At 38.8% G+C, this 27,356-nt stretch overlaps 1 protein-coding gene across 5 annotated transcripts in view; it reads left to right on the forward strand.

The window, feature by feature from the left end:
* The window catches only part of oxr1a (oxidation resistance 1a), a 163,163-nt gene that overhangs the window by 72,489 nt on the left and 63,318 nt on the right, over positions 1 to 27,356 (forward strand). For all 5 annotated transcript variants that reach the window (XM_086077599.1, XM_086077598.1, XM_086077600.1 and 2 more), the window contains one exon: positions 6,957 to 7,153. In XM_086077599.1, the coding sequence (XP_085933725.1) occupies positions 6,957 to 7,153 (197 nt within the window). The remainder of the gene's footprint in view (positions 1 to 6,956; positions 7,154 to 27,356) is intronic.

The raw sequence follows: 27,356 nt of genomic DNA on the forward strand, positions 1-27,356 counted from the left end.
TGGTTTGATAACTGTCGCATAGATGGATGTTGATGAGATTATGAGCAGAGATTCTTCTTCTAATGAAGTACTTTATTCATACAATTACAGCCGTGTTATATTTGGCTCTATTTTAACATTTAAGTACAGCAACATTGTGCTAGTTGACCTTCTGTATTGAATTGCCTTTTTTTAATCGAAGACCCAATTGAATACCCACTTTTACGATTACTGCCGCCTGGCTGAGATGGCCATACTTCAGCTAAAAGTGTTGATTAATGATTATGTAAAAAGTATTATAAGTGTGTCAGAAATAGCAGTATTTTTCATATAGCCTACAATATTTGCATTTCAATTTGAAGACTGTAATTTTAGCCTACTAATAAATTTAATTAAACGTATCAGTGCTGGGCATAAATCATTAAGGTTAATGCATGTGTCCTTGAACACCTAGAACGTGACTCGCCTACACTAAAAGTCAGTTGTAAAATGCTGTTGCACGTTATCCAAGCTACTAAACGTGCACTAGTATTGGAAATCATTGAAGTTGTGACTAGACATATAAAAGGGATGTACAACTTAAATGTTGGGGGTGTGGGGCGTCACTATTTTTCATCAGTGATACTCGGAGGCCACATAGGACCACACACTTCCTAACTAAATGTTTGACAAAAATGCCTTTTTAAATATCGACTAAATATAGGGGCTCTTAATATATTTTATTTTTTATAATACATTTGTCATGCAAGGTTGGCACTTAACTACCGAGCAGCAAACCGACATTAAATCATGTTGTCAATTTTTTCCCCCACAAAAAATCATCAACTCATTAACTGCCATTGACGGCTATAGACGTAAAAAAATCATTTGAACTATTGCTATTAGTTTCACATTTTTTTCCACTTTTGTTAACAAGAGTATGAAAATCGAGAAAAAACATATTGTACATTTAGAACAGATATAGCATTTGTGATTAATTACAATTTAAAAAATTTAATCGTCTGACGCCCCTAATTTTTTAAATATTTTTTTCTTCTTTTTTAATTAGCGGTATCAAACGATTACAATTTTTAATTGTAATTAATCACATGACTTCTCGTTAACTCAAGAGAAATCACGAATTGTATATCTGTTCTAAATGTACAATAAAAAAATTCTAGGTTTTCATACTCTTGTTAACAAAAGTTGAAAAAAATTTGAAACTAATAGAAATAGTTCAAATGATTTTTTTACATCTATAGCCGTCAATGGCAGTGAATGAGTTAAATGATTATTATTATTTTTATTTTATTTTAAATAAATAAAAAATACTTTTTTTAAATTTGTTTTATTTTTATTTTTATTTATTTTTTCTAGGATTTTTAATTCACGTTTCTCCTCTTTTATTTATTTTTTTGATAAAAGTATAATAAATCTTTATCAGCGTTTTATCTAGAATTTCTTGAGTTAAAGAGAAACCTTTTTTTTTGTTGGCGTTAATCAAGGGGCCACTGAGAATGTGGTCGCAGGGTAGGCATGCGCCGCCAGTTGCCCATCCCTGGCACATAAGATATATTCATATACTGTAGCTTCAACTACACACACAAACAAGCTGTTTTGATAACACTGATGACACAAAGTAAAAAGTGCAGTTGCATAGGAAGGTAAGAAGACGTCGTGTTTGGAATAGGCACCTCTTCCAGGGAAAGAGGGGCTGGCCTTGTTTATAACCCATTATCTCACGAGCTGGGCTTGCCTGACTTCCTGATCCCATGGGAAACAGAGGTATGACCCAGTGCTTCTGTTTTTACTAGATCATAGTTTTTATTCCTAATTGCTAAGGCTAACACTGACAATGACGTTATTCTGTCACCAGCAGACTTCATATAGAACGGTAGTCTATCTGAGGCAGTATGTAAGGCCCCTCCCCCTCTAAAATTCTGTGACTGCTACTGCAAGGTATGGGGAGCAAAGCAAAGCGGATGAAAAGACGACATTGCGAAGACAGCCTCTTTTTTTTCTGGGCCTAATCCCTCTTAGTAGCAGTGTGATAAGTGTGTTTTGATTTAGCCTCAAATTTCCTTTTGTTTATGCATCCTTTGCCAAACCACGTGGGATCCCTGTGGAGTCTGATAATCTGAGCGATTCCAGTTTGGCAGAGCTGCGCCAAAGCCTCATGGGCCAGGTCACATCACAAACGCAGAGTAGAAAACAAAATGCCTACGCCCGTTTTCCATCATTTTCTCTTCTTTCTTTTTATCTGATGATAGCAATCAGCCAGAGTTGGTGTCTGTTGATGTGCATCTCTCATTGCTTGCAGGAGCGATTGGTGCAATCATAGATCGTGACAAAGCTCGTTTATTTAAGCAGATTGTGTGTGTGTGTGTGTGTGTGTGTGTGTTTGTGTTTGTGTGTGTGTGTGGGGGGGTCTTGTTTTTGTTACATAGTGGGGCCAACATTCTGGGATTGTGGGGCCCACCCATCAATGTGGGGCCATTTTGCTGGGCCCCACAAGTTTAGGAGTTTAGGTTTGAATTGGGTCATGGTTGAGGTTAGGGTTAAGATTAGGGGTAGGCAATCATTTTTGACGGTTGGGGTTAGGGGAAGGGGCTAGGAAATGCATTATGTCAATGAGATGGCCCCACAAAGATAGTAAAACAAACGTGTGTGTGCGTGTGTGTGTGTTTGACAAATTTTCACTAGCCAATCGAGCCCCGGTTTCTCACTGTTGTAAAAGGCAAACGTCTTTTTTAATATGCAGTCATTTTCTCAGTGGGTTCTTGTTAGGTGCTCATGATGAACAATAATATATTTTAATTACATTCCAAATTAATGACACATAATGCTAGTTGGACTGTTTTTGTCCTGATTTTGCCCTTTCCCGACATACAATGTACATCAAACGCCCGACCAACTATTTTATGTCTTATAAAAGTTATGAACAGGGTGTTGCTCCAGTCCAAACCAGTAAAATTATGTTTTCTTCGACTAAAATAAAGACTAAAATGCTAGATTTATAGTAGACTAAAAATTAACTAAATTAAAAACGGGATGAGTTTGGCTAGCTATGCTAAAAACTAAAAAGCATGATTGAAACTAGACTATAACTGAGACTGGAATTAACACTACTCTGCACTGAATTTAATTGGGTAAGGGGAGCCACTTCGATCGGCCGGGAGTCGGCTGCATTCCCTCCCACAATGGCGCAGAGTGAAACAAACACCCTGTCCTCTGCGCTAAATCTAGCAAAATCCCAATGCAATGCAATGCAATTTCATTTTGGTTAAGCTGCCTAGAATATTTTGATGATTTTGATCGTGTTTAATATGACCGCGCCATACAGTTAGAGTTGTTTTCATTGATTTGATGCAAGACTGTGCACTGTAGCTTCCAGTTTGAATTAACTTGTTTTTAGCTGTTCCATAAGGGAACATTTAAAGCACTGAGACAGGGGTTTACAGTACTTTAATCAGCAAAATCCATTTTTCCAAGCTTAAACTCAGTGTTTATGATTCTAGCCTTTGAAGAAGTCCAGACCAATCAGCAACCTTTGAGGAGATACAGTCAGCGGTGGTTTAGATATTATGAAAGCAAAACTGCAAGCTATCAAACAGCCCATCAGCTAATTTGAAATGAAAGTTATCAAAACAGTCTTATCAAAACTGTCCTCTTTAGGGGAGGCACAGCTTGAGAAGGGGGGTGGGGGTGAGTTGATGCTGTATTTTTATTTTTTTTCTAAACCTATTAAGCTACAGCGCCAGGCTGCAAAAAAAAGTCTATAGAAAATACCTTTTTTTGTGATGTACAAAATTCAGATAAAGAGGCTTCAGAAATGTTTTGCCACCTTAAATTTAAATGATCATACGTACACTGGTCGAGGCATTCCAAGCTGCTTTCATGTTGTCTGAGAAGAGGGTCATTGTCCTACGCTGTGAACCCCCCACAGGCAAAAACAAACAAACAAACAAAAACAGGCGGAAAGTTTATCAACGTTAGCTTAACACCTGACACTTGAACTGTAAATGTTAATTCTTTCTCCGCCTTCTAATTTTGTCTCTGAAGCTCGCACGCACGCACGCACACACACACACACACACACACACACACACACACACACACACACACACACACACACACACACACACACACACACACACACCAGTTTTGATACCAGTTGGCCTTGTAGCTCAATGAACAGAGAAGACAAGCTATAGAATAAGGGCTTCTGCTCTACTTATGAGACAGTAATTAGTACCAACTCCTAAGGGAGTGGAGATAGACTTCACACAGTTTGGCACTACCACTTTCTCTTATCCTTCACAGGCTAAAATAGCAGCTGCAGGTCTCTACTTTTTACTCCTTCCCTATCATTATGCGCCATCTAATGAAAAAAAAGTCACAATTTGATCTAATTGGCAAATGGAGCGCACGTATATAGCACTTTATCTGCATTATTTGGTGCCCAAAGCGATTTACAATATTTCATATTCACTTATTTGAAAACATTCTATTGAAACAAAGAGTCTGCTTGGCACATTGTGGCAGCCGCTTCTACCACCGGAAAACTTTTTTTTAAATTATTTAAAATGGCAGGATTCCTTGCCGTATCCTGACCAAAGGTAGAATACCATTTGGTTTTGCAACTGTCGGCACTGTAAATAGACCCTTACTTGTTGCCTTGAACCAGCTAGCTAGGGATATGAAGGACCAAAACTGCTCAAATTAAAAATAATTAAATAACTAAATAATGTATATAAATGTATAAAAGTAAAAATAAAAATGGTTGTAAAAATATAATTCAAAAATGAAATAATATAAATGGAAATAAACTCTCTCTATATATATATATATATAGAGAGAGGGAGAGAGAGAGAGAGAGAGAGAGAGAGAGAGAGAGAGAGAGAGAGAGGTTTTAATTTTTGATTTATATTTTTTATATCCTTTTTTTTATTTTCCCTTTTATTCATGTAATTATGTATTTAGTCATTTATTTATTTTTAATGTGGGCAGTTTTGCGAGATCTCAAACTCAAACCAAAGTTGGCAAACTCACTTTGCTTGTTTCTTTGAGCGAGTAGCCAACAGCAAGTGATGATAAAGGCGTTGATACACTATGGGCTTTATTGACTGACAGCTTAACACTTTAATTTAATGGTCATTAGATTGCTCACTTATGCCATACACGTTTCCACGTTTCCATTTTCTTCTGTCTGCCTAATTTGCTCCACTGGACTATTGAGTTTCATTTCCAGAGAACATAGACTCTGTGATGGACAGCATTTCCATAGAGATTATGCATTTTCATAATACATTTAGTCACTATGCCATGTGCACTCTTTTGCTGGTCCGTCAGGAGATGAGCATTTGGGTGAAATGGCCAAAAAGATTGCGTTTGCTTCAGCAGTTTTGCTGGAATGATTGAACGTGTGCAGTTGCAAGAGTGAGTGTTGGGAATCTTGTATTGCTGTTTCAGGACTTTATCAGACTATAGATTGCGTGTGTTTAAGTTTATTCACGTTGTTGCTCAGATTGTTGTTTTACTTTGTATTTTTTGGAGTATTATCTTGTATTCTATTTTATTAGTTCCCTTATAACAGCATGTTTGGAGGAAATGGTTTGATTGAGAACGTCCGTTCTGGTTCAGGCCAATGGAGTTTGTTGGGGTTGCGCTTGTGCCAGTCAAGTTTTTCCACTGCAGTCATCATCGACTTCCAATCGTCTTCATGTGACACAATTGCAGTATAAATACATAGCCTAGTCTAAACCCCAACTGAATCTATTAGGAGGTGGGTGCCCCATATTCCCCCATAAAACATACATATAAAAATACAAACATATAACCATTCCGAAAAGACAGCAGCAGAAGTGAGACTTCAGATTTCAAACAATATGCCAGACCAAACTGACTTTCCCACTTACACAGTGACGTCCTTAAATTCCTCTAGCTGGGTAATTGGCAGAACATTTTGTTACAATACTACTGCAACCGCTAGGTTAAAGGCCTCGTGTCGGCGTAACCTTTTTGTGGACGCACAAGAACATTTACTTTGTGTAAGGGGTGCTTTGAGATTGCTTTATTAGTGTAGTGAAGTCTAAAAAAGTGCTGTAAGCCAAACGTTGGAGCCTGTTGATATTGCTAATGCTTGAGTGCCTTTTGAAGATTTAGATGTTAATTTATTTGTTTGGTAAAATATTGTATTACAACTAGTGGACATAAACTGTTCCTTTGCAAATGTATTCCAATGCTTGCTTAACTTCACACTAATGAATGTTAGCACTTAGCATTATAATTCAGCGCGTAAGCAATTAATGCATACTGTATCAAGTACATGCTCGACGGACTGTCAGACTTTCATGTCCAAATTATGCATACAGCACATAAGGTAAAGTTAACTAGCCAATTGTGCCTCTTTCAGGGTGAACTGTGGCCAGTTTTTATCTTAGTTTGAAGTTAAACCAGCAGTGCACAGTTCATGTTTTTGCAATAGCCTGTAAGCCGTTTGGAAAAAGGCTGGATGGCTGGATTCCAATTCTTTCTAGCATTACACTTCCATTTTTATGTTAAAATGTGACATTATAAAATGCTGTTTTGCATTCAGAATATTGCTTATGTTAAATAATAAAATACTATGACTTATTTTTTTGGCCTTGTTGCTGTTCAATGTTTGTTTGTTTGTTTTAGATTGTGAAACTTTGTTGTCTTTGTGGTGTCCTGCTGTGATGTTCTTGAGACTCTGTGTTGTGCAAGCGGTGTGGCTAATAAATTCCACCTCAACAAGGGCACGATTAGCCGATTGATTCTTTCTACAGATTACCGGGCCGCTGGGGAAAAAAATGGCATACATGATCTAATTTCTGCAGCAACCCCTAATGCAAATATGCTTTGAGTGTTTACCTTTCTCAAAAGAGATTTCCCAATTCACTAATTATTTGCAATGCCCTAAAGTGATTCAAACAACATATTTATCTAACCATTGTTTGTTCATTGTCTCCATACAGACTGAAAAAGAAGTCTCAGTCGGTGGACATCGCCAGCCAAGGTTTCTCCCCGACTCTGATGCCAGCCTCGCCACTCAACAAAGCAGCATCAACCGTTGCCAAGACAACCGCAGTCCTCGCAGTGCAAGAGAACAACACCACTAACTCCCAGCGCCGCAGCCCACGATGTGGCGAACTGAAGAGAGGCTACACCATTGGTAGGCATTTTGTTTTGTCAACATTTGTTTGCACTGACTGAATTTTCCAATGTGATGGTTTGAAACTGAAACCTGCCAAATATTCGTATTTGACCCGCCATAACATTATGATGACTTGAACAATCGAATATGAGCTCCAATTTAAAAGAAAAATCTGTCATAAAAATGAATCAAACCAAATCTACCTTTACAAAATTATTATTAATGCAAACAAAAATACTTAATAATGTATTATTTTAAATAAATTATAATCATCTTTGACAGCATCAATCAACTCTGAGCATTATTAACTTTGCATAGGACGATTGCAGAATGTCATTGTGACAGTTGTCATAATGGCCTGTCTGTATATGTCTATTGTATACATCGCACATCATCATGACAGTATGGCTCCATATGGAAAATATATTGCAGTTCCCAGAAGGCTGTATGTCATCATGCAAGCTGCATGGTCATCTTGGTATGTTGTCAGCTGCATAATTGAGACGAGCAGGTTGTTTCTGTTTGCTACAGCAAATAATTTAATAATTATATTATATTGAAACTGTTTTCATTCTGGGGCATAAAGATTATCCGTCTGATTTGTTCAAACTTGTTTACCAGTAAAAAAAAAAAAAAAAAAAAGCTTTACTCACTTCAATAATGATTGCCACTATATTTGGCCCAAAGGACATTTACAAACTACACACGAGATGGTGATCACTGGTAAAAATCCCATATCATGTTTTTAAAATGGATTATTTATGTGTTTGATCATGGCTATAAATGTGTAAATGAATCAAATATTTGGAAGAACTTTGGGGTAATCAGCAATCTTCTAATTGCCATGCTTCCCCAATAATGATGACCTTTTGATCCTTCTAATTAGATTTTTCAGTCGTAAATTCAATATATGTCATTACATTCTGAAATTGTATCTACTTTTATATTGAGAGTATAAGTGTACGGCATTGCTCAGTGGTAGAGTGGTTGTTTCTAGGGGTGGGAATCTTTGAATGTCTCACTATTCGATTCAATTCGATTCAGATTTTTGGGTCTGCTATTCCATTCAGAATTGATTTTTGATTAAGAAAGATTTTTGATTCAAAATAATTTGATTGACAATGATTTTTGCTTCAATCTACAGATGTGCAAGGAATTGTAATGATCTACTCCAGTCTAACTCGCTAATGGTAATTAGCGCGCTACTCGCTGCACTTTTATCACTCAAAAGAACGGCTCCACGCTGAAAGAAAACTTTTATTGGAATAACTTGATCGTGACTTTTTCCTTCTACTCTCTAACGTGGCTACAACTTAACAGTGTATCAGACCGCGTGGAACCACACTGCCCCGTAGTGGCCAAATCAGGTACAACATGAACAGCGCTCCAAATAAAGGCACACACAGACAAAGGCAAGACAGTATAAAATAATTTAAATAAAATCGATTCTGAATCGTACTAAATGAGAATCGCGATTCTTATGAGAATACATTTTTTGGCACAGCCCTAGTTGTTTCCCAACCCAGAGATTGTAGGTTTAATCTCCAGCCCTTGTGACCATGTGGAAGTGTCCTTGGGCAAGATACTGAACCCTCAGTTGCTCCTCATGCTGCGGTGAATGAAGAGTCAGTGTGAAGTGACTTGTAGGTAGAAAAGTGCTATGCCTATTCACTTTCATAAGTGAAAGCCTATTTAAACGCGGAAACACTATGACTAAAATGTTTGGCTGTTTTCTGGATTTTTTATTTTATTTAAAAAAAAATTTACACATTATGAAAATGAAATGCTGCGGTAGCGAGTGACAATTACACACATATTAGCATGCACAGGATGATTTTGTCCCAAAAGGGAGAGCTGTTTACTAGCCACTGTTGGGTCTACACACTCCTGGTAGTCTGAAAATTAATATATTAAATGAGGGCCATACCTTATTTAAAAAACAACAAAAAAGTGCACAACTATACATACAACATATGGGAACCACTGTGGCAACAACATCTTTGTACCCCTACTTTATGAACCCCTTTACACTTATTCTCACCACAATTCGTTGCTTGAAAATTCACTTATTTGTGCAGTTTTGGGGGAGAACTTTCGTTATTCGCTGACACATTTTGACTTATCTGTAATAATTTATATAAAAAATGTGTTGGGGAAGACATTTTGTGTTGAGTTAGGTCTAACAGGAATCCCAATCTGATCTCAGTTTTTCTCTTATCACGCCATTTTTTTCTTTAGCTATAGCATCCGCATTTTCTTTGTATGAATAGTGTTTATATCTGTATGCTTATTTGTTTTAAGTAAATTAATATTGGATTGCTGTATATTTATTTTCGTCTTTAAACGTTCTATGAAGATGTATTGTCCTTTCCTAAAGCTCATTCCCGTGACTAGATCTAAAGTCATACATTTAGATTGTTACACGTCATTTGTCAGACATTGAGTCATGTCGCCTCTTAAAATTTCAAGGCTAGGATTATCACAGGACTGTGTGGTCATAGGTCAAAGGTTACATCAACGAGTGTAGAGAGACAGAGAGACAGAGAAAAAGAGCCTCAAGCAGGTGAAGATGTGTCATTCTGCTGATGTCTCACTCCGATAAGCTCACTACATACAGAGTCATCACGTATCGACTCCGCTGCCTCGGCAAGGCTCCCGTGCAATTGCGGATTGATCTGCCTTCATAGCTATCAGTCCAATCGGCAATAATCAGTGAAAGGAAACTGCAGGATAAAGATGAGGTAATGGCCCTACTGTTGACATTTTTGCCTTCTCTGATCATCTGTTATCTGCTCAATGGCATATGCAGGCTGTTTGGGAAAAAAAAGATCAGGGTAGTAACAGTACAGTAATTCAGTCATTAAATGAAATGTGGCCATTTTTTCCTCCTCTCTCCGACGTTTAACTGCATAGGCACAAATTGTACAAGCTTTTCTAAAGCATGAGTCATAGCAGTTAATCATTTGCTACGGCTAATGTTGGCCTAAATAAAACTCACTGAGTTCAAGGCTTGGCCCGTGTGCACTGCCGGCAGAAATATAGTATCTGTAACGAATTATACTTTAATGAACAATTGATTACTGGCTGACCCTCATCTACAAGTATATATTAAATTGTGAGAGGAGCTCTGGCCTTTTCTTGCAGCTCTAATCCAGACACATTCCACGTTCAGTTCTATTCTGTTAAGGTATTGTAATAGTAGATTAATAATATTGTATATCCAGCTATCTGCAGAGCTGCGTGCTGGGCCTTGTCAGACCGCTAGACTTGCCATTAGAGGCACGCACACCACATCTACAATGCTGATTTATTTTCATAATTAAAAACATTCTATCCAAATTAATTGCTGCAAATGTATGGAGAGAATAAGAGAAGGATCAAAAAATTCTGTGATGAATGTCAGTCGTCCTCAGACATGACTTGGAGACGAGTGACGCAAATGGATCAGCAGCATTTTTCACAGAAAAGAGAGACATACAGTAGAAAGGGAAAAAAGAAGCTGAGATTTCCTGGAATCTCCCTTACGCCTACAGTGTTGCCTCCCAAGAGGGTATGTTGCAGCTTTTCCCCTGATTCTTAGCTTCTGACAGCCTTTATGTTCCAGTGTCTCAGCTGACATTCACATCATGATATACATCCTTGAACTCAATTCAGTACTGGAACACCAAACGGTGGTTGAACACGTCACCATCTCACTCAGTCTGATGTCTTTTGTGTCTGTCTACTATCAAAACAATTTTGTTTGTCTACTGGATGTATACTGCTTAATTCGCAATGGAAACAATTGTCAGCACTGAAGCACCAAAGCCTTCTGCCATCTTGAGACTCATTTCATCACATCATGATCTCAACGGATTGCAACAATTTCACATGGAAAAATATACAACACCAGCAGGATGTGTCAGTGCAATGACTATTGTCTCTTTCACGCTTCACGCGTGTCTACTTTCACACAACTGGATTTTTCCCAACTGGAAGGATTTGATAGGAGTGGGGATGAAGTCGACTCAGAAATTTGCTAGCTTTTAATGTCATATCAAAGGTCTAATAGGCATAAGGCCACTAGGTGCCATTGTGTGAACAATATTTTATACATGAGTCACAGTCCTAGCACTTTTGTTTTGAAAGTAATTGTTGTACAAAATACAGTTAGACGATATGTTAACTAAAAAGACAGAGTTTATAATACAACAATTGAGATACAACAACTTTGAATATAATAACAAATCAGGTAAATTTCTTGCAAACCAACTTCAACGTAATCGGGAAAAATCGCTTATAACGGCTATTAAAGGTACAACTGGTGAATGTACACAATCACCAGAAGAAATTAATCAAATTTTTTATAATTATTATCACAACTTATACTCAGAAACTAATAAACCTAACCCAGAGCATATTGAGGCATTCCTCAGTAGCTTAAATATACCTCAGGTAACTACTGAATATAAAGATATGTTAGATGCACCACTTACTATAAACGAGTTGTACAGTGCTCTAGATAGTATGCCAAATGGCAAAGCACCCGGCCCGGATGGTTATCCGGCTATATTTTTAAAGCACTTCTGGTCAATGCTTGCTCCACTATTCTTAAGAGTAGTAACAGAAATTAAAACTAATGGTCACATACGCCCACACATGAATACAGCAGCAATTAAACTTTTATTAAAGCCAGAAAAAGACCCCACCCTTCCATCAAGTTACCGTCCGATTTCACTAATTAACACTGATATTAAAATTATCACTAAGGCTTTTACATCTAGATTAGAAACAGTAATCCCGACAATCATTCATAGCGACCAAACAGGCTTTATTAAAGAGCGTCACTCTACTAATAATATTAGAAGGCTCTTTAACCTTATTAGTATGTCACAGCGGCATGATAAAAAGGCAGTTATTATATCATTGGATGCAGAAAAAGCTTTTGATAAAGTTAACTGGTCCTTCCTCTTTGCTGTTTTAAATAAATTTGGCTTTGGGAAGTCATTTATTCACTGGGTGTCAGTATTATATGATTCTCCTAAAGCTACTGTTACTACTAATGGGATTATATCTAAGAGTTTTACTCTACAGAGAGGCACAAGACAGGGATGCCCACTGTCGTCTTTATTATTTGCAATATTTATTGAACCGCTTGCATTAGCCATACGCCAGGAAAGAATGATTCAAGGAATTCACTCTGGGGTAACAGAACATAAAATTAATCTATATGCCGATGATATTTTACTTTATTTAGAAAAGCCTGCTATTTCGTTAGGGGAAGTATTTAACTTAATAACTAAATTCTCACAGTTATCAGACTATTCTATTAACTGGACAAAATCAACACTTCTACCTATTACAGAAAATTCATGGAACCCTGCAAGCCAGGACCCATACTACTCATTTCCTATAGGTAATTTAAAATACTTAGGCATAAAAATCTCACCTAAATTAACTGATTTAGTTAATTTAAATTTCACTCCACTTCTGGATAGCATTTATAGTGACTTGGAGCGCTGGAATAATCTTCCTATTTCTCTAATAGGACGAATAGCCACTATTAAAATGAAAGTTTTACCCAAAATAAACTATTTTTTCTCAATGATTCCATTTAAACCTACGGCTAACTGGTTCCAGTTGTTGGACTCAGCCGTTACAAAATTTTACTGGAAAAAAAAAAGAAGCAAAGATTAGTCTATCTACTCTTCAGAAAAATAAATCCAAAGGAGGTCTAGAGGCACCAAATTTTATGCACTATTATATAGCCAACCAGCTACAATATATTATTTTATGGGCACAACCCAATAGAGATACTAACTGTTGGCTGGAACTAGAACAGAAGGATTGTAATAACCTCAGACTCCTAGATTTACTCTTTATTACAACATCGATTAAGCGACATAACTGCTTTAAAAATCCAATGATTTCCGCCACCCTGACTGCCTGGTGGAAGGCACTAGAAATGACAAAAGCCCAAGTGGAGCCCAGCGGGCTTTCTCCCCTATGGCATAACCCCGACTTTCAAATTAACAACCAATCGTTTTATTTGAATGTGTGGGAGCAGAAAGGAATTACACATCTCCACCATCTCTTCTCAGATAATATGTTTATATCATATACATCCTTGCTCCAAAAATATAAAATAAAAAACGGAAACTTTTTACATTATTTGCAAGTTAAAAGTATGATAAAGAAACAAATTCCAACACTCCAGGGTACGCTCCAACAGCCTGTTTTAGCTAAAGATATTACCAAGCTTTCTCCGACAACAACAAAAAAACTCTCAAAAATATATAAGTTACTTTCATATACTGATAAAACGTCTTTACCCATCTCAAAATGGGAAACAGACTTGTCTATAGCTCCGGAATCTGTCTTTTGGATTCAAGTTTGTGAAAATGTTTTTAAAATGACAAAACACACAAATTTACAACTTATCCAATATAAAATTATTCACAGAACATACATTACTCAATATATGATGAAGAAAATGGGACTCTCAGACTCCGACATTTGTCTCCAGTGTTTACAAAACACTACAGACACTTATTTTCATGCTTTATGGTTATGTACTCCGGTTATGTGTTTCTGGACTAAAGTCTTAGAAAAACTTTCCGCTGTCTTGGACTGTAGGATACCGTTCTCTCCAAACTTGTGTTTGCTAGGTGACTTAACAACAATTGACTTACCACATAAACAATTTCAATCTATACTTGTAGCCCTTACTATCGCAAAAAAAACAATTCTTGTTAACTGGAAAAATAAACAAACTTTGAATATCGACCAATGGTCTAACCTCCTCATAAATCATATTTTAATGGAAAAAATATCTGCCTCAAATAAAAACCAAATGTCAAAATTTAAAGAAACATGGTCTACGTATATAGAATTTTTTAACCTAAACTTGGATTTTAATTCTGCCTGTTAGCGAGCTGGCGGACTCAGTAACAGGGGTTAATTTTCACAAAGAACGCTGGGGTGACGACCGGGGCCTTCCCCCGCTGGGCCTGGGGTTCGGGGGTGTCGGCCGCCCTCCGGTGCCCCCATCTCCCCCTTCTGCCCCCGGTGTTCCGTCCTTCCACACGGCGGGGGGTGGGGTGGGCGCGGCTGCCCTCTCCGCTCCGCTGTCCGGCCCCTCTTCGGCGCCAGTGCCTGGGTGCGGGTGGTCCCCGGGGGCTGGGGATCGGGGGTTGGGGGGCTGCCGGTTGGTCGGGGTGGGGTCGGGGGGGGGCTTTGTTGGGGGGTGGGGGGGGGGTTGCGGGGTGGGGGGTGCGGGGTGTCTGGGGGATTGGGGGCGGCTGGGGCTGGGTTGGGGTGGGTGGCGGGGGTGGATGGGGGGCGGGGGGTCGTGGGGGGGCGGGGGTTGGGGGCCGGTGGGGTGCCTGGTGGGCCTGCAGTGCCCCGTCCTGCTGCGTTGGGCCGGGGGCGCGGGCCGTGTTGGGGCGGGGGGCGCTCCTGCTCCTGGGTTTGCTCTCCGGCCGGTGGCCCTGGCGGGGCCCGGGGGTCGTCCTTTGGCGCTGCCGCGGCCTGGGGGGCCCTGAGGTGTTGCGCTTGCTCTGTTCCGGCGGGGGTCGACGGCTCCCCTCTTTGGTGGAGATTTTCATGCATGCCAGATCCACCACACCAGCATCTACCGAAACTCAGACACAATCTGTTTCCTCCTCAGGTTATTGAATCGGTGGAGGCTGGTGTCTGCGGATCTCACGCGGCTTCGTCTGTCCTTTCTTCCTTTTCTCGGTCTCTCCTTTGGTCTCTTGAGGCCTCCCTGATTTTATGTTTTTTGGATTTGTTGGGGTCTGGATGTTTCTTGGGCTGGGGAGGAGTTCTGGTGGGGGGTGTCTGGTCGGTGCTGGATTTCACCTTCCTTGGTTTTCTTCGGTCCCCTCGGGTCTCCTGGTGTTCGGTTTAGGTGAACGGTATGAGATTTTTTCTAATAGGTTTTCTGGTGAGCTAACAAATACACGCACGCACGCACATACACATACTCACCCACACACACACACACACAAAAAAATAATAATATATATATATATATATATTAAAAAAAAAAAAAAAAAAAGAGCAATGATGATGACATTTCCGAATGAACAATACTGAGCTCTTAAAAAAAAAAAAAAAAAAAAAAGTAATTGTCACACTGATGTCACCGTGCATTCAGTTCAGGGATAGACCAGTGTTTCCCACACCATGTTAAGACTTGGGCAGGCCACCCAAGTAAACTGGCCGCCACCCAAGAAGTTTGCATAAAAATATATATTTCATAAAAATATATATTTTTTAAAACGTGTTACAACCGAATATAACGATATTTTATTCATATTTGTTTTGTTTTTTATTTTAATACAAAATAAGTGCAAAAATATGGTGTCACTGAGTAATGTGGTATTTTTAGTCTGAAAGTTAGAATGCACGATATGAAGTGAAAAAAATGTTGGGCCATAACCCAAATACTTCACCCACCAAAGTATATTTCAAATCTGTGGGAAACACTGTAGACAATTTATCATCAGAGCTATTGGGAGGCCACATAGCCCCACACACTTCCTAACCAGATGTATGACCAAAAAAAATTGGCATACGTGCTAAATACATGTGCTTAATGTATTTCATTTTTTATAAAGTAATTTCTCAATGTATATAAAATGGTCCACTATGCTACAACAAAGGGTTAAAAAAACATATTATTATTATTATTATTATTATTACTATCATTATCATTATCGTTGTTATTGTCATTATTATTTTATTTGTATTTGTTGTAGTGCAAAGGAATCTCGTATAAAAATTATCATTCAAGGACAGCACAAAATTGCTGAACTGCAAACAAGCAAGTCACTCAAAATGATATTATTATTGAAATACTCAGTTTGTCGTACATACCGTTCCAATTCCGCAAAAAAAATATTACGCTTACTCACTTTGTAGTAGGGTGTAGTAGCATGCTTGGGGTTTGACACCCACGGATTTACATAGTCACAGATTCCCCCCCCCCCCCTCTTTCTAGAGTTTATTATTTTTATTTTTATTATTCAACGGGCTACTCACATTGTGGTCGGGGGGCCGCCAGTTGCCCATCTATGATTTAGTTGAATGTTCATGTGGAAACCCACATGTGCTGTAAGGAATGAGCAAAAAAAAATCTCTGCTCTGCTGTTACACATATGATGTAGCAATTTACCAAGAATACGGAATGTGTTCAGGTGCCCGGAGAGCCACTGCAGATGTACTATTTCAAATCATCTTGGAAAAGCCAATCTGAATGGGAGTGCTGTAAATGCCTATTAAAAAATCAGCATGACTAATGACCTTTGAAAAGGCCAGTGTTTTGCATTAGGCTAAACCGATTCAAGCAATGAGTAGCTCACTCTGCATACTCAGCATTGTTTCTCGACAACACCTGACAGAGCAAATGCTAATAAAAAAGACACAAGCATGGCTTACCCTTACTCGTCAGGAGTGGTGGTGCTATGGCAGCCGTGAGACTGATTACTCCCCTGTTAGTTATTCATTGGATTTTCACTGCAGGGTCGAAGAGGGGAGGGGACGGTGCTGGGGGAGCAATACACTAACTTGCTGGAAGCTCCCATCAAAGTGTGCTTGATATGCAGTTTCATGAGTAGCACTCAGAGGTCGGAATTAAATCAACAGCTTTTCAATACATCGATGGATTGTCAGGGCAGATGTTAATTTGCTATACTGTTGCCTCTTCAGTACCGTAGTTTGATTAGAGCACATGGCAGGACCAGTTTGTTGTGATTAAAGTGTTCCCCTCTGCAATGTGACATGAGAAGCTAATCAGCGGGGAGTTTGACGCTTATAGCCACCACTGCAGGCGAGACACAATAGTTGTTTTTCCATCCTGCATTGGTCGTTTGTGTCTCAGGTGGCTCGTCTTTTGTGTTTACACATCAGGATAGTAGCCAGAGGTGCCAATTATATATCACATTGACGGTATTTGGTTGGTTGGTTTATTGAACATATAAACATCGAAAAACATAAAACACATTACAAGTATAAAATATGAGTTCAAAGTAAAAACAAGAATAGGAAGAAAGAAAAGAGTTTGCATGTTCAAAAGGGAGTAGGAATAATTTAAAAACGTATCTAGTCCTACCCAGTTTGTTTTGTTCATAGACAGCAACTTTCATATACTGGTACATCAAAGGTCAAATGCCTTAAAGCTAATATAATATGGAGTCTGACAAACAAATTCAGGAGAAATAGGCCTCAAATGTTGTGCACACGTTTGGCATTTAACTGTGTGCTGTTAACATAGCACGTAGCCATCAGCACCCGTCGCTAGACGTCTTGCCAACACGCCCTCATTTTCTAGACTTACTCTGCATGCGTTTTGCTTTGTCCTTTGGCTTTTTGGTGACATTATCTTCTCTTGAAAAGGTTTAACAAAGCAAAGAAGAAGGTGAGAAGGGAAGAAGTGACTGAAGGCTACAAATCGCGTGTTCCAAAGTGTCCTTGGGCTGAACACAGACACTGAATGAACTCCACGAAGGAGTCTATGTGTGTTGTGTTGAGACATTTTTGTACATTAGTGGCAGATTGTTTTAGTAAACAGTTTTTTAACATCTAGTTGCACTTGACAATCAATAATGTTATTGGAATTTTTTTATGTTGTTGATGTGCATAATCACTGTATTCGAATGCATCTATGCCGAGCCCCCCAAAAAAATGTTTTAACTTTGTGCCAGTATTTACATGTATTTCCACAGATCAGCACAATTATTTTATTCAGTTTAAGTGTTTACTGATGGGGCATCCTTCCTCATCCACCGACACCAACATTTATGTCCAAGAGTAGCACCTTTCCCTCAAAAAGATACTAAATCAAGACCTTTTTTCTCTCTCAAAAATGCAAACAAGGTTATAATGAAAATGTGTCTTGACTTGCCATTCACATGCAAACTGCATTTTTAATTCCAATTCAATTGTTGTGTCATATCCATTTCAAGCAATCAGCATTTGAGTGGTATTGTAATGGGTCTATATTAATTTTGCTTTTTAAAACAAAATACTTCTTCAATGAAGGATACTTTTGATGGTTCTGAGGAACAACTAATATTTTCAACAGGTGGGAGATGGGGGGGATTGGTTAATGGATAGATTCATGTGTTGAGGTATGTATTGTGATGCCATTGAACGTTTTACAGTAATCCTGAATAATCCACCAAATATAATCTCACTTCTGTGCCTAGTACTTATTACACAATCTTCATACTATTTTCACATCAAAGAAAGAACCACAATCAAATGTGATACGGAAACTACATTTGCCAATAATTGGAAATGGAAGCAATCAAAGCTTTGTGGGTATTTGAGTTTAACATTGTAACATGGCAAATTAAAATATTCCATTTAATTCTCCTATTAATCACCATGTGGGATGCAGATGTAGTGATGATGTGACAACGTAGATATCCTGCTTAAGTTTGAATTGTCCCGACAGTATGCAGTCGATCTGTGTCAACGTGTGGCATGCTTCGTCTTATTGACTGAATGAGCACAAGGGAGGAATGGAGTGAGAGCTATCTGTGGTTCTCTGTTAGCAGCACCCTCAGCCATGCCACAGTGCTTTTTGCCAGCAGAACTACTTGTGTGCACAGAGATAAGCCTGAGCTCTCTTGCCTTGGTGCGACAGGCTGGTCACGTAGCCCCACAAAACAGCTTAGCTTCACAACGTGATCCAATGAAGGGCCTATTCTCTTATCCTCTCTTACTTACGCTTCTTCCAACCCTGCAACGTTCTCTTTTAGGTCTACGCTCTATTCTTTCTCCCCTGTATGTCCTATATGCCTCCATGCTTAGGAAAAAAGAGTAAAGATTGTCTATAGTCCAACCAATTTATTGCAAATACGATAATGCAGTAGTAAAGTCATAATTGCTATTTGTAGGAACAACACAGCTGAGAATGCCCACTTGTGCCTTGTGCACCGTTTGTAAACTTGAAATACATATTTGCTTGAAAACACTTTCAAGCCATTAACATAAAGTATTAAAAAGAAAACGCTGAGTACATTAACTGAGCGTGCCTTCTGTTGTGCAAACAAGTTAATTGGGACCATGTATCTAATGTTGGGACCTGGTGAGTAAACATACACTCCACAGCAACATGCTGGCCTACTTGAAAACCTTTTCTCTAAAAGGTTAATGGTATTCTTAAGTAATCGCAGACAGCAGTAGAGCAGCTTGAACCCGTACTTGGTTACATGCAGAAAATGTCACCTCTTTTTTCTAATGTATGTTTTCACTTCCCTTACAATTTTTTCAACACCTTTGATGTTGTCCCATCAAAAATCACTGAAATAGCTTCTTAAAATGTGCCTTTTTCTGGAGAAAAAAAGTAAATGCACATAAACAGACTATTTAGAGATGGTTCTAACAACACTTCATAGGTTTACTAATCATTTTTCCACTTCAGAGAAGGCTAAAACCAACAGTACTCAATCAACTGGACAGGCACATATGAGGAAAGGCAGAATTTTGGTGAACATCAGTTTAAATATAAACTTTCAAAACCGACTGCTCAAACGAGTATTTACAGTTATTATTCAAATGCATGTTTTGCTTTAGCAGCCAGGTCAAGATTTGAGCTCACCAGACAAACACGTGGAATAAAAATGAACTTTTATCCTCAGACCTCCTCAATGTCACGAGCATCTCTATGATGTCAGTGCTGCCACAAATGTCCTTTAGATATTTGCCTGGCATTTGTCATTTGTAAATGTCTCCGGAGATGATTCATGTAGCCCTTAAATCAATTCTGGGCTTTTAAGCCGCTCTTGTAACCTTCATACTTTCAAAAGGGAGGGAGCAATATCAGCCTGCCTGTAAGAATGCTCCACAGTCACCTGTTTCAAGGTTAAATGCTGATTTTTATCTTCAACAAAACAAATTGTCATGCATCAAACATAGTGTTTATCTAAATCCCGGAAGTACCCACAAGGACACCTAGATTTGTTGCTATTTCCACAGCTTGGTCAACAACAGCAAAATTCATTCTACTGATGTGCAAAAAAAAAAAAGAAGTAAAGAAAGAAAGAAGCCTGGAAGTAAATTTACTGCAGTGCTACAGTAAAAGAAAGATTTGTACACCGTATATTGGTCTGCTGGTATAATTATGTGAGCTGGGGGTCTCTTGGTGGCCCTCTTTTTGATGGGTTCGATTTATAAATTCCACACAGCTAGTAATCTCACAGTTTCCCCACTTAGTTTGAAAAAGGCTCTCGCTAGCCTCTGCCTAGGATTGATTACATATACCTCAAATGAAGAGTAAGCAATTTTCCCGCAATCAAACGCCAGGTCCAGCCCTTGTATTGATTCATTTTGCAGTGGAAAGAAAACAAGATCTGCCACTTCATATAACTGTTGATATTTGTTTCCCGTATTCTCATGAATTTATGGGTTTTTCGTGAGGTTTTTGCCAGCATTTAAGGCACATGTGTAGAGAAGCGATGGATGGATGAATGGTTACTTGTATACATTTTTCTCTAACAAGGCAATCATTATTCCACATTTTTTACTTAATGCATAACCGCACCGTATTTAAAAATAGATTGTAATAATGACAGGTCCTACCTCTGCAACTGTATTAATCCGATTACCATTCGGAAATGGGAATTTTAAATCAGAACTCTATTTAATAGTGTCTCAAATTGCCTTCACAAAATCTCTGGGGAAGACTTGAAAGCTTTTGTCCGAAATATAATGCATATCCCAGCATTGTGCCTGCACATAACTTAACATATATCCTCAAATACCTGCCTCTGCTCTACTACTGACAGTGACGTGCCTCAAGAAATTGGCGCCAAATAGTGCATTGTTCATTTAAAAAAAGAATACATTTAATAGATAAATAAAATACATTGCTTTCTCCCTTCAAGGGAAAGGATATGGTTCCACTGGGTCCAGTTAGTATTTCACCACAGGTGGGCAAAACCGTCGTTACATCGGCCCGTTATAGACTACGTTTACATGCAGGCAATAACCCTTTTAAAACCCAAATATTGACAATATTCAAATTTTCTAAGGTCATGTAAACATTCTCTTATTCGGGTTTTTAAAAACCCGAATAAGACCCCTGGATTACTCCTTTCATAACTTGAATTCTTGCTCATTAACTCATTCAAACCCAAAATCGTACAGTCTAAATACGTTTTATATATATATATATATATATATATATATATATATATATATATATATACACTTTGTCTTTCACTTCCAAAAACGTATTTATATATATTTTTTTAATGTTTTTATTTTAATGCTAGAACATACAGAAGACTTTAATGCAGCTTCTGACCTGAAGAGGTGGCTTAAAGCAATGGTATTTATTTAAAAAAACGACCAGCAGGTGGCAGCAGAGTATAAGAGATCAGCCGGGGCCATGTTGCAACAAGCTCTTTTTCCCAGTGTTTTAAACAGGTTTGTGAATAATGAAGACACTTTATTAAAGTTGCAATATGGAACTTTTGTCCACAAAATAACTTTACAATAAGCTTTTTTTTTTACCATTTATGAGTGAAATGCCTTCTAATTAGTAGATTAACACTTTAGGTGTTCACAATGAGTACTCGTGCAAGCCTCTGGCCAATAGTTTTTAGACTGGATTCGGGTTAGATTTTCCCACGCCCTGTCTGCGGATGTGACATAATGTGTATGTGAAGTTACATTTTTCATCAGCAGGTGGCAGTAGCGATTCAAAATGGAATATTCTACGTTCAGTAGCTTTAATAATGACATTTTATTCTTATGCCAATTGCTGCAAAATGCATGTTTTTATAGCAATAGAACACAATATTCTGTGGGCCTTGTAAAATCTGTGAAAATCCAGTAAAACAGTGAAGGGGTTGCTTCAGTGAAAATAGCTGGAAGTGAATGAGTTAAACGCATTCGGAATACCTTGAACGGCACATTGTTTTTCGCATGTGCACATGTTCTCTATTTTCTTCTTTGTCTTCTTCGCTTATTTGAATTTGCAAGGAATCTTGGTCTTTGTAGTAACAACTTGTACGCGCAGCTCTTTCCCACTCACTAAAGGAGCCTCATTTGAATACATCGATTTCTCTGCTGCATTGTCATGTTATTTTGTGCCTCTATGGCGAAAATGCCACAAGTTTGTGACACACACACACGACGGAGCAATGAACCACACTTCTGGGGCGAGGAGAAAAACGACTACTTTATTTAGTGAGGTGAGTAACATGATTATGTCTTTTATTGGCCGTAGAAAGTTAAAAGCTGAAAAGACGTCTATTTACGTAATGACTTTGTCTGCACGTCGCTCTTCAGAACGGGGCATTCCAATCAAGCACAAATGACCGTGTCAACGGGAGGGTTACCTCGAATGTTTCAGAAACCGGAATTCTGACCTTAACCCGAACATTGCATATAAGTAGTTGCCGACCTTTCGCAATTTCAGAAAGTGCTTTATGACGCAAAGCCTAAAAATAAAATACAAGGACTGAGCACCAACTGAAGCAGGTTTACGTCCATCGATCCAGTTGAGCACAGACGGTCCTTTTCAGTCCGTGTATTGTTAGAATTACAATTTTCGTATACAATCATCAGTCATACAGATGAAGGCTTTCTTTGCCTTCTTCAAATAACCACTTTAGTTAATACTATAAACACTTCTGGACACCAAGGACATATGATATCGTATTACAAAGCTGTTGAAACTAAAATTTATTCAACTGAACTTCCAATGAAATGACATTGTAGCCTCAGAAAGAGATTATGAAAAGAACAGCGCCCTTTAAGTAAATACATATTTTTGTGCAGCTATTCCTTTGTTAAACACAAATTTTCAGCGGTTAAAGTGACTAAACTGGGCTTTAGTCAAGTTTCAGACACATTATGACCCACAATCACCTTCTGTTGCGCCTTGTTTTCCTCATTCTCTTCTAGGCTCCCTTTATTAGAATATTCAAAGCTGTGTATTGCACATGCTTCAGGGCCATATTTGCTATTCACTGGTTTATCCAAGAGGAAGAGTAGTTGGAGGACCGGATTTAGCCGGCCTGAGCGCTACGCTGTCTCCTCATACGGGTCATTGCTTTGGACATTCACTGGATGGCGAAGCGCTGGAAAACTGTGACAAAGAAGCATAATGGCGAAAGAAACATTCATCAGGTTTGAATGATTCCCTCTTGTCCGAATTTGTAAGCACAAAGCTGAATACATGTACAGCAGTGTGGAAATAAAACTGGCACTAATGAGCAAAGTACGCATTTCACACTGGAAAGTTGTGGCTATTTGTAGTCGTTACTTTCGTACAGTGTGTCTCTATTATATTGCATTGTTGCAGAGACGGTATGCAACACTGATGTATGCTGAATGTAAGGTCATGACTGCTGCTCTCAAGTTCTTGACAGTTCGTATTTGGGGACTTGTGCATCAGGCAGACATGGAGATGGCGAGCTGTGCGCAGGCCGTGGGCTCCATTATGCCACATTTAATTGGCCTATGCATATCTTGACATCTTCTGACCATCTATGACACATGGAACGTACCGAACATGGATGATATGATGATGTTCTCCTTGACGATGTGACTGCTACGTAAAGCAGTGCTTCCGCATGTTTGTTTGTTTTTTGTAATCTTTCCATCATTATCTAATCAAAAGAAACAAAAATGTTCTTTGAGATCATGGTTATGTAGAAACTGTGTTCTATTAATGAGCTTAATTAAAAAGATTATCCATTGACATTTTAGTAAGATGTCGATTATATGCCTTCATTTAAATTGCTTTCAAATTTTTATGCTGTTAAATGTTAGTATTTTTAAACAAGAACAATATGTCCAGAGATGGCAAATCCAGGTCCAGAAATTGAAAACCCTGCCACGGTTTGACTTTAGCCCCAGGTGCTATCAAGCTAGCGCTCTAGCTAGATTACATGGTGATCGTTTACCTCAGGAATGGCGAGATCCAGTCCTAGAGGGCCGGAGTCCTGGAGGTCTTGGATATTTCCCTTCTTCAACACAGCTGATTCATGATCAGCTCAATAGCATAAGCCTGATAACGATCCTGTTAATTGGAATCCGCTGCAGTTAGAGTAGGGAAACTTCTTAAACCTGCAGGACTCCGGCCCTCGAGGACCGCAGTTTACCATCCCTGGTTTACCTGATGGGGTGCTAATGAGCTAGCACCAGGGGCTAAAGCCAAACTGTGTCAGGGTTTTTACTCTCTGGACCTGAATCAACACCAACAGAGTAGTTAGTTTGTTAGGTACATAGAAGGTGACAGCTTAGAATTTTTTTGTCATTTTGAGCCAAATGGCAACGTTTTCATTCATTAATAGCGCTGTTCCCATTCAAGATAAATTCTCACGGTGTTTGTGAGTTCACAAATTCCCGAGAATACATCTTGTACCAAGCCCGTTGATTTCAACCGATGGTTCGGACCAATAGCGACATTGTGTTTAGGGCGTGATATGCAGCTGTAACGAAACCAGAAAGCATCAACGCCGGGGGAAACAAACCCAACATGGACGCTGCAATTAATTTTGTTCTTGCTACTCACCGTTTCCTTGTTGAATAGCGAGTGGCGCTACATACATTTTTAGCTGGTAAAGATGTTCGTGCTTTCCTGCCCCCCTTCGACGAGAACAAAGATGACATTTTCATCCGTGGTCGTGATTGGTCAAAACAAACGCACATAAAATGCTGCATGGTCCAATCAGCGCGAAGTATTGTACAGAATGTCCCGTCTTTCCCGAGCAAATCACCGTGGAGAAGTCCCAGATTGATATTGTGGAGAACTCCCTTGAGTGAACCACAATATCAATCTGGCTATGAGGTATGCCACGGAGGATGCGGAACTTTCGACTTCCTGGTTTCCACAAATCAGTGGTTGGAAACTACGCTAATGTGTGAAACCCGGAAGTTCGTGGCATCCACCCCTTTGCCAGGTTAGTTCCCAGCTGGTCAAGACAAAAAAATTAATAACTTATGCATTTTAGCCTCATTGATGTCTGTGGGCTTAAATGGATACTTAACTCATTGAGCCATTTTCAGTAGTGAAATTTTTTTATTTTGTCCAGAATTAATTTGATAACTTCATTATTTTTCATGTACAATTAATACCTTTAAAAACACATTTTTCCACTTGCTGTCAACTGTAGATGACATAACAACCAATCATGGCTCAATTTGCTGACCAAAGCCAGAAAACAGGTGAGCCATGATTGGTCGTTACCCATTTCCTCCGCACAGTTGATGTCATCAGTCAACAGCAAGTGGGAACATTTGTTTTTAAATCTATTAATTGTTCAAGAAAAACAATTAAGTCATCAAATTCATCCTGAACCAAAAATGTAATTGTTACTGCTAAAAATGGCTCAATGAGTCAAGTATCCTTTTAATAGCAAGCTTTATACATTGAGACTACGCATTACTTGTTTCAATTTTTTTTGTTCCTACTTTATACTATAGGCACACAAACAAATTTTGTATATGAAGACTTTTTCATATTTATTTAACATTTTTAATACATTTAATTGTCCTAGTCACTTAGATTACTGTAAAATCCTGTAAATAAATATGCACCCATGTATAGGCTAATACCCCCCACCTAATACCCGGCCAGGAGCTGCCTCGACTGCGGCCGGGATCTGCCTCGACTGCGGCCGGGATCTGCCTCGGCTGCGGGAAGCTTGGCGGAACTTTGGAAGTAGGAAGGAGACGTGGACAACTTTGTAGAATAGGAGACTTGAAGGAAACGAGGGCGACTGGACAGTGACAAGGGTGACGTGACGAGAGTGACGTGACGAAGAAGACTTAACTACGACGTGGACTACTGGACTGAGACAAAGATGACTAACAGTGACGTGGACGACTGGACAAAAATAAAGGGTGACAAGGCTTGACTGGGGACAAAACACAAACGCAAGGCTTCCAAAACATCGCTCTGCCTTCAACACCTGACATAAATAATGATCCCACACCGACTGGACAAAGACAACAGACTAAATACACCAACACTATTGAGAAACACCTGGGAAACAAAATAGGGTGAGGCCACTGATTGGTCAAACACACTGGGAAGAGGAAAGACACACAGATGGACGTAATCAGACATAACGAGACAGGGGAAATACAGGAACACAAGACAAACACAACAAACCCACAAAAATAAAACAAAACCCAAACCCTACAAAACTGAAACTGATTAAGGTTTTACAAAGCATTTTTAAAAGATTTTTTTTTCAGAATCTTGTTGCACTGTACACTATTTTTCTCTCTGTGCATTAGTTCTCTTCATGACTTAGACAGTAGCTGTGTTTTGTTGTCAATTAATGGAGTTCACTGACTTGCGTCTCCCGTGATCCTTGGACGACACTACAATATGATAACGTGTCAAATACAGCGGCACCCGTGATGATTTATTATATCATCATCATGATCCATGTCGCTGGTGACAATTGGAGACCCAGATTTTCCATAGCATAGTTTCACAGGCGCTCTTTCAGGTAGCCTGGCATCAACAAGGGCTATTCCACTTCTTGTTCTGCGCTGCCTGCTGTTACGGCTGGCTATCAGGTGAAACCAGTTGTCTGGGAAGCTGCAAAAATATTTTCTTAATAGGCCTCCATGTATAATGCCTGCCCTCCTAACCCCCTTGATTATAGTTCTTTTTTTTTCAAAACAAATTTGTGAAATTCACGGGATTTTAGTTTTTGCCTTCAAGACCCATTTGGGGAGGCGCATTGGAACAATATCTGTAATTAAGTGATGGAGATGGACTTTTTATACATTTAATAAATTTTTCCCTACGGCCTTTCAATGCACTAAATGTTACTTAAAAGTCATTAATAAAATAGTGTCACCATAATTAAAAACAACAAAATCTTCATTCGTGTCTCATCATCCCAGTTGGTGACCCTTGTTTTATTATGCTTTAGTATTATTGTTTTTGGTTAATCTGCAAAAAAAATAAAACATTTATTATTGATTTGTAGATTTATTTATTTTTCTTTAAAATAGTCCATTTACGTTTAATAGCGTAATAATTCTTGATGATCGGCCCACCCTGCAAAATGGATGCATCCATTTAAGTGCATTACCCGGTAACACCTTGGATGATGCAAAATGTCCCTGGATAATAATTTCACCAACAAATTATCCATTTACTGGCTCTCCTGGGGGGTGAGATTCATTATCCAATTTAGTGTACTTGTGGAGCCGACGATATCAGGTGATGGATGTGGAGTGTCCAGAGTGA

The sequence above is a fragment of the Leptonotus elevatus genome, chromosome 6 (assembly GCF_054856555.1).
Source record: "Leptonotus elevatus isolate MCC_2025b chromosome 6, RoL_Lele_1.0, whole genome shotgun sequence".
NCBI lineage: Eukaryota > Metazoa > Chordata > Actinopteri > Syngnathiformes > Syngnathidae > Leptonotus > Leptonotus elevatus.